This window comes from Anomaloglossus baeobatrachus, chromosome 2, assembly GCF_048569485.1.
Source record: "Anomaloglossus baeobatrachus isolate aAnoBae1 chromosome 2, aAnoBae1.hap1, whole genome shotgun sequence".
Lineage (NCBI taxonomy): Eukaryota > Metazoa > Chordata > Amphibia > Anura > Aromobatidae > Anomaloglossus > Anomaloglossus baeobatrachus.
Window position 1 is genome coordinate 705,042,691 of NC_134354.1, and position 13,434 is coordinate 705,056,124.

At 46.3% G+C, this 13,434-nt stretch overlaps 1 protein-coding gene across 1 annotated transcript in view; it reads left to right on the plus strand.

Annotated features, from left to right (window-relative positions):
• The first annotated feature begins 943 nt into the window (after positions 1 to 943).
• The window catches only part of WDFY2 (WD repeat and FYVE domain containing 2), a 129,264-nt gene continuing 116,773 nt past the window's right edge, over positions 944 to 13,434 (plus strand). Inside the window, exon 1 of the mRNA XM_075334580.1 lies at positions 944 to 1,138. Coding sequence (XP_075190695.1) covers positions 1,002 to 1,138 — 137 coding nt within the window. The 5' untranslated portion in view covers positions 944 to 1,001. The remainder of the gene's footprint in view (positions 1,139 to 13,434) is intronic.

The following is a 13,434-nucleotide window of genomic DNA, read 5'->3' on the forward strand; positions in this document are numbered from 1 at the left end:
AATACCAAGACAGGTTATTAAACTTGGGGTTATTTAGTTTGGAAAAACAAAGGCTTAGGGGGATCTAATCACAATGTATAAATATATGAGGGGACAGTACAGAGACCTTTCCAAAGATCTCTTTACACCTAGGCCTGCGACTGGAACACGGGGGCATCCGCTACGTCTTGAGGAAAGAAGGTTTAATCATAATCACAGATGAGGATTCTTTACTGTACGAGCAGTGAGACTATGGAACTCTCTGCCGCATGATGTTGTAATGAGTGATTCACTACTAACATTTAAGCAGAGCCTGAACGCATTTCTTGAAAAATATAATATTACCAGTTATGTATATTAGATTTTATGACAGGGTGTTGATCCAGGGAACTAGTCTGATTGCTGGATGTGGAGTCAGGAAGGAATTTTTTTCCCCATTGGAACTTGTTTGCCACATTGGGGTTTTTTTTTGCCTTCCTCTGGATCAACATGTTAGGCTACGGGTTGAACTAGATGGACTTAGAGTCTCCCTTCAACCTTAAAAACTATAAAAAAAAACCTATGAAACTATGACCCCCCCCCCCAGGGTGTGCTAAATCTCACTGGCAGAGATTGACGTGTGTGTAATGACTGCAGACAGCTCTCTAGCTGAGAAGTTGTATCTGCAGTCATGTGACAGGAGGAGTTACAGAGGACCTGTCCTCGCTCCAACAGTGTACAGCTGGAGCAGCAGTCACGTGACCTGCAGCCCTCGGACCTGTGAAAGCTACACACATCACGTGACAAGCACGCGGCCACAAAGTCCACGAACACCACACACATCAATAAAGATGAGTGAAATAAAAAAAATAAATAAATAAGAAGTGAGGGGCGTGTCCTTAGCGGTGACGTGTGTGTCAGCTGACAGAAGCTCGGCGCTGAGGCTGGACGGCTGCTGTGTAGTGCTGCCAGTCTGTGCCCGGCGTCTGCTGCTGACAGGAGCGGGCACCGCACACCTGGGCATCAGGTAGAAGAGGAGGAGGATGGCGGCGGAGATCGGCCCCGCACCCCTCACCCGGAAACCGGTATTACTGAGCAAGGTGGAGGGGTCCCAGGACGTGGTGAACATGGCAGTGATTGTGCCCAAGGAGGACGGGGTGATCAGCGTGTCAGAGGACAGGTACCGGCGCCACATTAGCCCTGCACAGACAGGAATTACTGAGCGCGGGAGGAGGAGAGCCCGGTGCAGAAGTGCGGGTCTGGGCACAGGGGGAAAGGGGCAAGTATTGGTATTCATGGGCAAATAGGGGGAGTATTGGTATGTATGCGTAGGGGGGTGTATGGGCATGGGGAGGTGTATGGGCATGGTGGTGTATTGGTGTATGGGCATGGTGGTGTATTGGTGTATGGGCATGGGGAGGTGTATGGGTATGGTGGTGTATTGGTGTATGGGCATGGTGGTGTATTGGTGTATGGGTATGGTGGTGTATTGGTGTATGGGTATGGTGGTGTATTGGTGTATGGGTATGGTGGTGTATGGGTGTATGGGCATGGGGAGGTGTATGGGTATGGTGGTGTATTGGTGTATGGGTATGGTGGTGTATTGGTGTATGGGCATGGGGAGGTGTATGGGTATGGTGGTGTATTGGTGTATGGGTATGGTGGTGTATTGGTGTATGGGTATGGTGGTGTATTGGTGTATGGGTATGGTGGTGTATTGGTGTATGGGTATGGTGGTGTATTGGTGTATGGGTATGGTGGTGTATTGGTGTATGGGTATGGTGGTGTATTGGTGTATGGGTATGGTGGTGTATTGGTGTATGGGTATGGTGGTGTATTGGTGTATGGGCATGGTGGTGTATTGGTGTATGGGCATGGTGGTGTATTGGTGTATGGGCATGGTGGTGTATTGGTGTATGGGCATGGTGGTGTATTGGTGTATGGGCATGGTGGTGTATTGGTGTATGGGCATGGTGGTGTATTGGTGTATGGGCATGGGGAGGTGTATGGGCATGGTGGTGTATTGGTGTATGGGCATGGGGAGGTGTATGGGCATGGTGGTGTATTGGTGTATGGGTATGGTGGTGTATTGGTGTATGGGCATGGGGAGGTGTATGGGTATGGTGGTGTATTGGTGTATGGGCATGGGGAGGTGTATGGGTATGGTGGTGTATGGGCATGGGGAGGTGTATGGGTATGGTGGTGTATTGGTGTATGGGCATGGGGAGGTGTATGGGTATGGTGGTGTATTGGTGTATGGGTATGGTGGTGTATTGGTGTATGGGTATGGTGGTGTATTGGTGTATGGGTATGGGGAGGTGTATGGGTATGGTGGTGTATTGGTGTATGGGCATGGGGAGGTGTATGGGTATGGTGGTGTATTGGTGTATGGGTATGGTGGTGTATTGGTGTATGGGTATGGGGAGGTGTATGGGTATGGTGGTGTATTGGTGTATGGGCATGGGGAGGTGTATTGGCACATTGACAATATGCACACCTTTCTCCATTCATTGGCAAATAGGGTGAATATTGGCATTTATGGGAATAAGGGTGTATTTTTTACTGGCATGGGAGGGTGTATGGGCATGAGGGGGTGTATAGGTATTTATCCACCTGGGGGGTGTATGGGCATGGGGGGGGGGTTGTATTGGCATGTATGGGCATGGTGGAGAAAGTCATGTGTATTGTCATTCATGGACAAATAGGGTGAATATTGGTATTTATGAGCTCAGGGGATGTATCCGCATTTATGGCCACGAGGGGGTGTGTGTGGTTTATGTTGACATTGGATGGCAGCAATGCATTGTATGTGTTATCACCAATCCCTAGGGCGGGCGCTGTATCCTGGGCTGGAAGATTGTACCCTAATCTGATGTGCCAGACATTACTGGGACGTCTCCCTCCATCTTCTGGTTATTACATGTCCATGTTTCCTCGCGTCTCGCACAAGTTTCCTGATGACTGGCACATGTCTGTTTTGTGATTTAGAGTTTTGTGATTGATACATTTGTGAATGTGCGGAGGGGTCGCCCACTAGCGGCGTTACTTTATATTAATGTTTATGCCAACAAAGCCATGTAAGATACACAACCAAAATCCATCAGTTTTGGGAATAATTCCGCCTCCACGCTCCGCAGCATGAACACCATGACCATGTTATGTTACATCATGACATTTCAGTCTTTATATCGTGTCTAAAGAGACATGTGACCCCCCGACCTCAAAGTGTGGTCTTATGGGGTGGTTGTTTGTGAACACCCCAGGAAAATCATTATTATTATTTATTATTATTAATAATAATATTTCAAATTCCCTTCTATTACTGCTTAGTTTTGGTGATATTTTTGAGACTATAGACAGTAAAGCGGGCTTTACACGCTACGATATCGTTAATGAATTATTGTCGGGGTCACGTTGTTTGTGACGCACATCCGGCTTCATTCACGCTATCGCAGCGTGTGACACTTATGTGCGACCTAAAACGATCGCAAAAGCGGCCAAAATCGTTTGCCGTGGAGAGGTCGTCCTAAAACAAAAAATCATTCTCTTCTAATTAGCGATGTTGTTCCTTGTTCCTGCGGCAGCGCTATGTGTGACACCGCAGGAGCGAGGAACATCTCCTTACCTGCGTCCATTGGCTATGCGGAAGGAAGGTTGTGGGCGGCATGTTATGTCCCGCTCATCTCCGCCCCTCCGCTTCTATTGGACGGCTGCCATGTGACGTCGCACGAACTGCCCCCTTAGAAAGAAGGCGGTTCGTCGGCCAAAGCAACGTCGCAGGGCAGGTAAGTCCGTGTGACGGGGGTAAGTGAGGTTGCGCGCGACGGCAGCGATTTGCCCGTGCACACCCGACGGGGGCGGGTACGATCGCTTGTGATCTCACTAGCGAGATCGCAGCATGTAAAACCCGACTTGTGGGAATGTCCACAATTTATTAATTTTTTTTTTTTCCCAACATCCTTGCAGTAGTCCAGGTTGTCAGAGATGTGTCCCCGCAGTGCATACGCTCAGCTCCTACAGTCACGGGATGTCCAGTAACACTCCGCTGTTAATTTAGTCATACATTTCTGGTAGGAGGAATTAGAGAAGATGCTCCAGGAATGGCATAATATGAGGAAAACAGACATGTCAGCAAAAGCAACACGCTTTCTTTAACCCCTTCTTGACACCTGCCATACTTAGTTTTTGAGTGCAATGTGAACAAAAGAGTGAGATTTTATGTGATATACAGATATGAAGTAGCAAGTATTTGTGGAGTGTAAAGAAAATGATACATAGTTTTCTAAATATTTACAAAATAATACAGCTGAAATCTTTTTGGGGATGTCTCCATTGGCTTTGCACATCTAGAGGCTGACATTTTTGCTCATTTTTCTTTACAAAATATCTCTAGCTCAGTGAGATCGGATGGAGGCGTCTGTGAGCAGCAGTTTCCAAGTCTTACCACTGATTCTATATGGGATTTCAATCTGGACTGTGACTGTGCCGTACACACACATGAATATGCTCTAAACCAGTCATGGGTAGTGATGGAGGAACCCAAACTGCCAAGTTTGGGTCTCTACTGAACATGACACTTAGGGGTACTTTGCACACTACGACATCGCAAGCCGATTTTAGCGATGCAGAATGCGATAGTCCCCGTCCCCGTCGCAGATGCGATTTCTTGTGTTGGCTGCTGTAGCGAACATTGTCGCTACACCAGCTTCACATGCACTCACCTGCCCTGCGACGTCGCTCTGGCCGGCGAACCGCCTCCTTCGTAAGGGGGGCGGGTCGTGCGGCGTCACACGGCAGGTGGCCAATAGAAGCGGAGGGGCAGAGATGAGCAGGACGTAAACATCCCGCCCACCTCCTTCCTTCCGCATTGCAGGCAGGATGAAGGTAGGAGATGTTCCTTGCTCCTGCGGCTTCATACACAGCGATGTGTGCTGCCGCAGGAACGAGGAACAACATCCTACCTGTCGCTGCAGCGACATTATGGAAATGCCCAACACTACACAGATCATACAATTTCGACACTTTTGCGCTCGTTAATTGTAGTAAAAACGATTCACATACTCCGATGTCGACAACGACGCCGGATGTGCGTCACTTCAATTTGACCCCACCGACATCGCAGCTGCGATGTTGTAGTGTGCAAAGTGCCCCTTAGTGTACTTGGACGAACCCTGAACACTGACTTCCCGGGGAAAGTCTGTGGGTTTGGCCACCTGGATTAAAAAAAAAAAAAAAATTTGGATAAAGCAGGACAGTTATACTTGCCGAGTTTCATTGTGCGCGGTTGTCACACTGCTTCCATGTCCGCTCATTAAATCTTATGAATGTTCAATGCTTCCCCTGCTGACCCTCTGACAGTGTCTGCGATTGGTTGCAGTCAGACTGCGCCTCTGCTCTCTTTGCTGGTGTCTGTTATTGGGTCCCCGAAGTGGAGTGTAAGAAAAAAAAAAAAAAAATTGAAAAAATGGCATACGGTCCCGTGTTTTTTTTTTTTTTTTTTTTTTTTTTTTTTTTTTTTATTATAATATCCAGCACATATAGCTCAAGGCTGCAGACCCCAACTGTGTGTTTCACAAAATACGGGGGCCCCTACATGTGCTTTTTTTTTTTTTTTTCTTAATCATTATTTAAAAAAATAGTGTGCAGTCCCCCTCAATTTTGATACCCAGCCAAGATAATGCAGACAGCGGGGGGCTAGTATTCTCAGCCTGAGGAGCCCCATGGTTATTGGGCTCTCATCAGCCAAAAAATAGCAGCATGAAAATGATGTACGGGTTACGAATTCCAACGTTTCATCAACTTCCTATAGGACAAGTTGGCACAGCTGTATTTTCGACCTGAGTGCTGTCAGTGAAAAGCGGACAGCAATTGGACCAATGTTGGTAAATAAGTGGGGACAAGGGGATCACCAATTGCCACTGCGTCAGGAAGAGCCGGGTAAAGCACCAGAAATGGAGCATCTTGTGATGCACCACTTATGGGGCGGCTGCGGGCTAGTATTTTCAGGCTGGGGAAGGCAAAAATAACAATGGACCTTCCCAGCCTAATATCAGCCACCAGCTGTCTGTTTTACCTTTTGCTTGTTATAAAAAATGAGGGGGATCCCATGTCATATTCCCCCCCCATTTAATTATTTAGTTAATAACTGTATAATCTATCTACATCTTTAACACATAAAAACCATGAATTTGAGTGTCGTGGTTTTTTTTTCTTCTACTTGCCACACGAATGGTCAGAATGGACCTTGCCACACTTGCGTTTTTTTTTTGTTTATTTTTGTGCACACGTGTCAAGAGGGTAATGGAAATAGTCTAAGATTTGCTGCTGTTATTTATGTGACGTTCCAACGCTGACTTATGTCTATTTATATAGACCACAAACAAATCCTGTGTGTAGTCAGATCCGGCGGCTTGATCCATCAATTTTTCTTCTATTAGCAAACACAGGTAATGTTTTTGGTCCAGTTCATTACTACTCTGGGGTCAGTGATAATGGCTGAGCACAGTAAGGTTAGGCTGTCGTTCTCTGCACAGGACTCTGTCCATTGCACAGGATACCCATGAAGCATTGCATTATATACTTGCTGACTGTGCAGAGCTGGTCACGTTAGTAGGGAAGGAAACAACTGGAAGTGAGTGTGTGTGGTTTGCAGACACTTGTAGTGTGTTAATATGATATACATCTCCCCACCTTCAGGAAGGATATGGGGCACCTAAACCCGCATTGTGAAATTAAAGTGTCAACCGTACATACAGTATATCACAAAAGTGAGTACACCCCTGGCATCTATGTAAATATTTCATTATTTATATTCATGGGACAACACTGAAGATCTGACACCCCTAATACAATGTAAAGTAGTCAGTGTATAGCTTGTATAACAGTGTAAATTTGGTGCCCTCTAAATAACTCAACACACAGCCGGAATCCTCTTCCATCCTCCATTACAACATCACTGAGACGGTGGATGTTAGAGACCTTGTGCTCCTCCACCTTCTGTATGAGGATGCTTCACAGAAGCTCAATAGGGTTCAGGTCTGGAGACGCTTGGCCAGTCCAGCTCCTTTACCCTCAGATTCCTTAGCAAGGCAGTGGTCGTCTTAGAGGTGCGCTTGGGGTCGTTATCATGTTAGAATATATGCTCTGCTTCAGTATGTCACAATAAATGTAGGTATAATCTTATATTTGTGCCCTTGCTATGTACTGTGTAATGGCCGTGTCTGACCGTACAGGGACATTGTCTGATCATACTACATCTCCTGGGCCGGGGTGGAAGTTATACAGTTTACATTCATTGCAGCGTGGGATCGCAAATGATTCTGTATAACTGCTAGATCTGCAGCAGAGAAAACATGGATTTTATCAAAATGACAGTAAACAGCTCAGTAAGTGACACAGCGTTGGAATCAGGGTCTCTGTCTCAACATTGTGCTGCTCTCAGATGGGGGAGCAAAAACCGGGTGACAGATGTCCTTTAATAGGGTTTGCCTATCCACAGACAACACCTTTTGTAGGAGAAGAATTCATTTTACTAATGGAATATCCAATCACCCAGGCATTCCCTCTGTAAGCTTAGTTCACACCAGCGTATTAAAAAAAAAAAATAAAAACAAAACTCTGAGTTTCTTCCTGTGTGTGTGTATAATATAGATGGAGATTACCGTATTTTTCGGACTATAAGACGCACCGGACTATAAGACGCACCCTGGTTTTAGAGGAGGAAAATAGGAAAATAAAACTTTAAGCAAAAAAATGTGGTCATGACACACTGTTATGGGGCGAGGATCTGCTGCTGACACTGTTATGGGGGGTAATGTCCCCAAATTCTCTACTAAGGTACCCCATCCTGGTAATGATCCTCCTACCTTGTATATGATCCTGCTCATATACCCCCATCCATCCTGCTCATATACCCCTATCCATCCTGCTCATATACCCTCCATCCATCCTGTTCATATACCCCCCATCCTGTTCATATACCCCCCATCCTGTTCATATACCCCCCCATCCTGTTCATATACACCCCCCCCCCCCCATCCTGTTCATATACACCCCCCCCCCCATCCTGTTCATATACCCCCCCCCCATCCTGTTCATATACCCCCCCCCCATCCTGTTCATATACCCCCCCCCCATCCTGTTCATATACCCCCCCCAATCCTGTTCATATACCCCCCCAATCCTGTTCATATACCCCCCCAATCCTGTTCATATACCCCCCCCATCCTGTTCATATACCCCCCCCATCCTGTTCATACCCCCCCCATCCATCCTGTTCATACCCCCCCCATCCATCCTGTTCATATACTCCCCATCCATCCTGTTCATATACTCCCCATCCATCCTGTTCATATACTCCCCATCCATCCTGTTCATATACTCCCCATCCATCCTGTTCATATACTCCCCATCCATCCTGTTCATATACCCCCCCATCCTGTTCATATACTCCCCATCCATCCTGTTCATATACCCCCATCCTGCTATATGCCCCCATCGTGCTCATATACCATCCTGGTATATGGCCTGTATCCTATAGCACAGAGAAAAAAAAACAAACGTTTATACTCACCTGTTCCTCACTCCCTGCAGCACCGATCATCTTCCGCTCTGTGCCACTGACCTGTGTGTGTGGAGCCGTTACCCTGCAGCACGCGATGTCTTCCTGTCTGTGCCGATCAGCTGACCAGCACAGATCAGCTGACCGGCACAGACAGGAAGACATTGCGTGCTGCAGGGGAACAGCTCCACACACGGGGACGGGTGAGTGTACTGATTCACTGCACCCCGCGCTGATGATGACGCGCGGGGAGCAGTGAATACAGCCGCACATGATCACTCCAGGCTGTAATTGCCAGGGGTGATCATGTGGACCGGCTCTTTACTATGCGCGCGTCCCCCGCTCGTCCTCCTGCCCACCTGTCAGTGCCGACTTCAGCGCTGAGAAATGGGCGGGAGGATGGGCGTGCATATGTAATGAGCGGGCCCACGTGGTCACGGCAGGCTGCTACAGCCTGCTCGTGCCCCCGATGACCCGCTCCACCGCAGCACCTCATTCCCCGCAGCCACAGTCAGACCATAAGACGCACCACCAACTTTCCCCCAACATTTGGGGGGAAAAAAGTGCGTCTTATGGTCCGAAAAATACGGTATATATGTTCAGCAGTTTTAACAATTTACAGAGTTTCTGTAAAAAATTGATGCTGTACTTTAGATACATATGGAATCAAATACTTTTTCTTACTCCACCATAGAATGGAATGGGTGAGTCTTGTCAGACACATGAAGAATCTAGTACGTGATCATTTACCCCCCCCCCCCCCCGACACATTTGTCCGTATATTAAAAAAATAACTGAATAAAAATCCCTGCCCCATAAAATAACCTTAGTGTTCCAGTGTGTGTTTTTTTTTTTTGCTTTTTTTTTTTTGGTTTCAGCGCTATATCTATCACACACACAGTACAGACCAAAAGTTTGGACACACCTCCTCATTCAAAGAGTTTTCTTTATTTGCATGACTAAAAATTGTAGATTCACATTGAAGGCATCAAAACTATGAATTTAAAACATGTGGAATGAAATGCTTATTTTCAGTTGTTTCACACTTTTTTATGTCTTATTTCTAGGTTCTTTAAAGTAGCCGCCTTTTGCTTTCATTAATACTTTGCACACTCTTGGAATTCTCTTGATGAGCTTCAAGAGGTAGTCACCGGAAATGGTTTTCCAACAGTCTTGAAGGAGTTCCCAGAGATGCTTAGCACTTGTTGGCCCTTTTCCCTTCACTCTGCGGTCCAGCTCACCCCAAACCATCTCGATTGGGTTCAGGTCTGGTGACTGTGGAGGCCAGGTCATCTGGCGTAGCACCCCATCACTCTCCTTCTTAGTCAAAGAGCCCTTACACAGCCTGGAGGTGTGTTTGGGGTCATTGTCCTGTTGAAAAATAAATGATGGTCCAACTAAACGCAAACCAGATGGAATAGCACGCCGCTGCAAGATGCTGTGGTAGCCATGCTGGTTCTGTATGCCTTCAATTTTGAATAAATCCCCAACCGTGTCACCAGCAAAGCACCCGCACACCATCACACCTCCTCCTCCATGCTTCACGGTGGGAACCAGCCATGTAGAGTCCATCCGTTCACCTTTTCTACAAAGACACTGTGGTTGGATCCAAAGATCTCAAATTTGGACTCATCAGACCAAAGCACAGATTTCCACTGGTCTAATGTCCATTCCTTGTGTTCTTTAGCCCAAACAAGTCTCTTCTGCTTGTTGCCTGTCCTTAGCAGTGGTTTCCTAGCAGCTATTTTACCATGAAGGCCTGCTGCACAAAGTCTCCTCTTAACAGTTGTTCTAGAGATGAGAAGGTGTGTCCAAACTTTTGGTCTGTACCAATATATATATTTTGATCCATCCATGAAAAATACTGATGACACCAATGGTAAAAATGGACACATGGGTGACACGCTAAAAACACTAATGACACCAGGGCCATTTTTTTGCATACATGTTTAAATACAGATGTGTGTTCTTGGCCTAAGAGAAATCTAGAATATTATGATGACCATTAATGCAGCGGCAGCTGACGTGGAACGGCTGGATGTTACCGTCTCTTCGCTGTCCTATAGAGGATCGTCCGTCAGTGATGTCCATCTTTCCTATAAAGATATTGTATATTAATATTGTGAATGACGTGTGTAAATTATATATATATTAGTCGTGTATTTATATAATGTCTTGATGTTTTTCTGCTAGAACTATTAGCTCTTAGAAAATATACACATTAATCTTTCTATAGAATTTGTATTCCTTTTTTCTCATCCATTCCTTTTCCTTTGCTTCTCTGCACAGATTGAATTACAATCTGGGTCACATTTGCCTACAAGGTAAAACCCTGCTAAAAGCTGCGCAGCTCCTCACTCCAGTGGGAAATTAAGTTTAAAAAGAAAAGAGCATTACTATGGGGGGGGGGGTTAATATATTAAAGCGGTCATTCTTACTTATTAGGACCCTTCCTGTTGATATAAGAAGTGATCTGCAGTACCTGAGATCGGCCTCTACCCAGTGAGTGGCGCTGTGCTGATCCCGCATGATTCTTTGTTTTCACTCTGCTGCCACCAGAGCTGCGCACAGATGACTGATGGGGGTGTCGGGCATCAGAGCAAAGAAGGAATTGAAGGGGATTTTCCAACAATCTAAGCATATTGCGTTTTAAAAGGGTAGATAATATGCCAGGATAATAAGTTGGGAGATTTGGAGCCCCCCCATAGCAGACACCCCTATTACTAATCCAGTAGCTGAAAGTAGCATAGCAATTAAAATTTGAACACCCCCTCCAACTTCAGCCCTCGTGCACAAATTTTATTTATTTTTAAGAGATGCAAAAGGTCCATCGTAATCCAATGTGAGGTCCCACAACATTCCCCAAAAGGGAACCTGAAAAGACCTAAAAAGAGAAAATTATTAAAGAAAGACAAGAGACATCCTCTTTTCCAATTTACTTCTGTGAACGCCCTAATCCTGATCCGCAGTAATCCAATTGAGAGGGTCCATGTCGATCCCATCTTCACTGGCACATTCAATGGAGAGCCGAACGTCCCCCGTTGATTGTGAGAGCAGCCCCTGCAGACACACACACTGCTGTGTGTGCTTCCCTGCAGTGACCTGAGATGACCTTATAAGGTCAGCCCAGGTCACCGCAGGGGCGCCCTCCGCAGTGTGTGTGCGTGGCAGTGACGTCATAGTTTCAATGGAGTTCCCAATGAACTCAGATGAACCCGTGAAGTCACTGCTGCAACAACCGTGGTACTGCAGGTCGCTTGGCAGTGACATTAGGTCGTCATTCGAGTTCATTGAATATTCTGATGAAACCATGACATCACTACCGTGACTGCACACACTGCTGGATACCTGTCCCCAGTGCTGCTACTTCCAGGTCCGCTGTGCAGTGAATATTCATGAGCATAATGAGTGGCCCCGAAAGTAAGTGATAGCAGCGCTGGAGACAGGTGAGTTTAGAAAATCTTTATTTCAAAGCCACGTGTTTTCTCTGGTATGTGTCACACGGATCATAACAGTGTGTGGGCCGTGGGACATCAATGCTGCTGGAGAAAAACGGACATGTCACCATGTGCTCTACACAGACAGTGCACACAGACGTCCGAATTGAAAACACAAAGGTGTGTGCAGACCCATTGATTTTTAATGGGTCTACGTGTGTCCGCGTCTCTGGTACGTGTATCGAAAACACGGATGTATGAAAGAGGCCTAAAGTTCAGATCAGGACCTGAACTTGACCTGAACTCCATTGGAGGTCACTGATTAGGTAGTTCGTCTCTCCCCCCCCCCACATACGGAGCACTTCCGGCGGAGGGTGGTATTTTTTGTTGTCGTTTTGTTTTGTGCTCACTATATCTGATCACCCTACAAGCGCCAGCACAGCGATGCTCGATCGTGTGGTCCGCGTACGTAAAGCACCTGAACTTGAACAATCATAGAATAGAATATAATATATATATAATTTTTTCATTATAATATATTCTTTATTTTTAAAGTCTGTTTTCGGAGCGAACATCGAAACGTATTGTTCTCACGTGTAGTCTCCTACGCTGGGGAATTGAATTATTTTTTGTTTCTATTGTATCTTCTCTGGCTTCTTCAGGGAAGATCTCATCGACCTGTCGGTGATTTTTTTTGGCTGCAAACAGTCCAAGTTTCATCCGTGTTAAACTCTTAAGGCTGCTTTACACGCTGCGACATCGCTAGCGATCGCACCCACACCTGTCGTTTGTGCGTCACGGGCAAATCGTCCACCTCGTTGCCGGAGGACGCAGGAACGCTGTTGTTCGTTGTTCCCGGAGTGTCACACGTAGCGATGTATGCTGCCTCAGGAACGACAAACAACCTGCGTCCCAAATGAGCAATGTAAGGCTAGGTTCGCACACTGCGTCTTTGTGCGTTTTTGGCCGCTAAAAACGCACAAAAACGCACCTGCGTCGAAAAAACACATAAAAAAACGCATGTGTTTTTTGCCGCGATTTGGTGCGTTTTTGGCTGCGTTTTGCTGCGTTTTTGATCTCTGCGTTTTTCCAATGCATTGCATGGGTGGAAAACGCAGAAAAGCGCAGGAAAGAACTGACATGTCCATTTTTTTTTTTTTTTTAACTCAAAAACGCAGGTAAAAAAAACAGATGTGTGCGGACAGCAAAAATGAAAACTCATAGACTTTGCTGGGGAAGCAAAGTCCTGCAGTTTTGAGGCCAAAAACGCACCCGAAAAATGCGCAAAAACGCCGCGAAAAACGCACTGTGCGCACATAGCCATATTTGGAAAATGAATGATGTATCAACGATTTTGTGAGTATTTGTGATCGTTAGCAGTCGCTTGTATGTGTCACACGCAACGACGTCGCTAACGAGGCCGGATGTGCGTCACGAATTCTGTGACCCCAGCGACATCTCGTTAGCGATGTCGTTGCG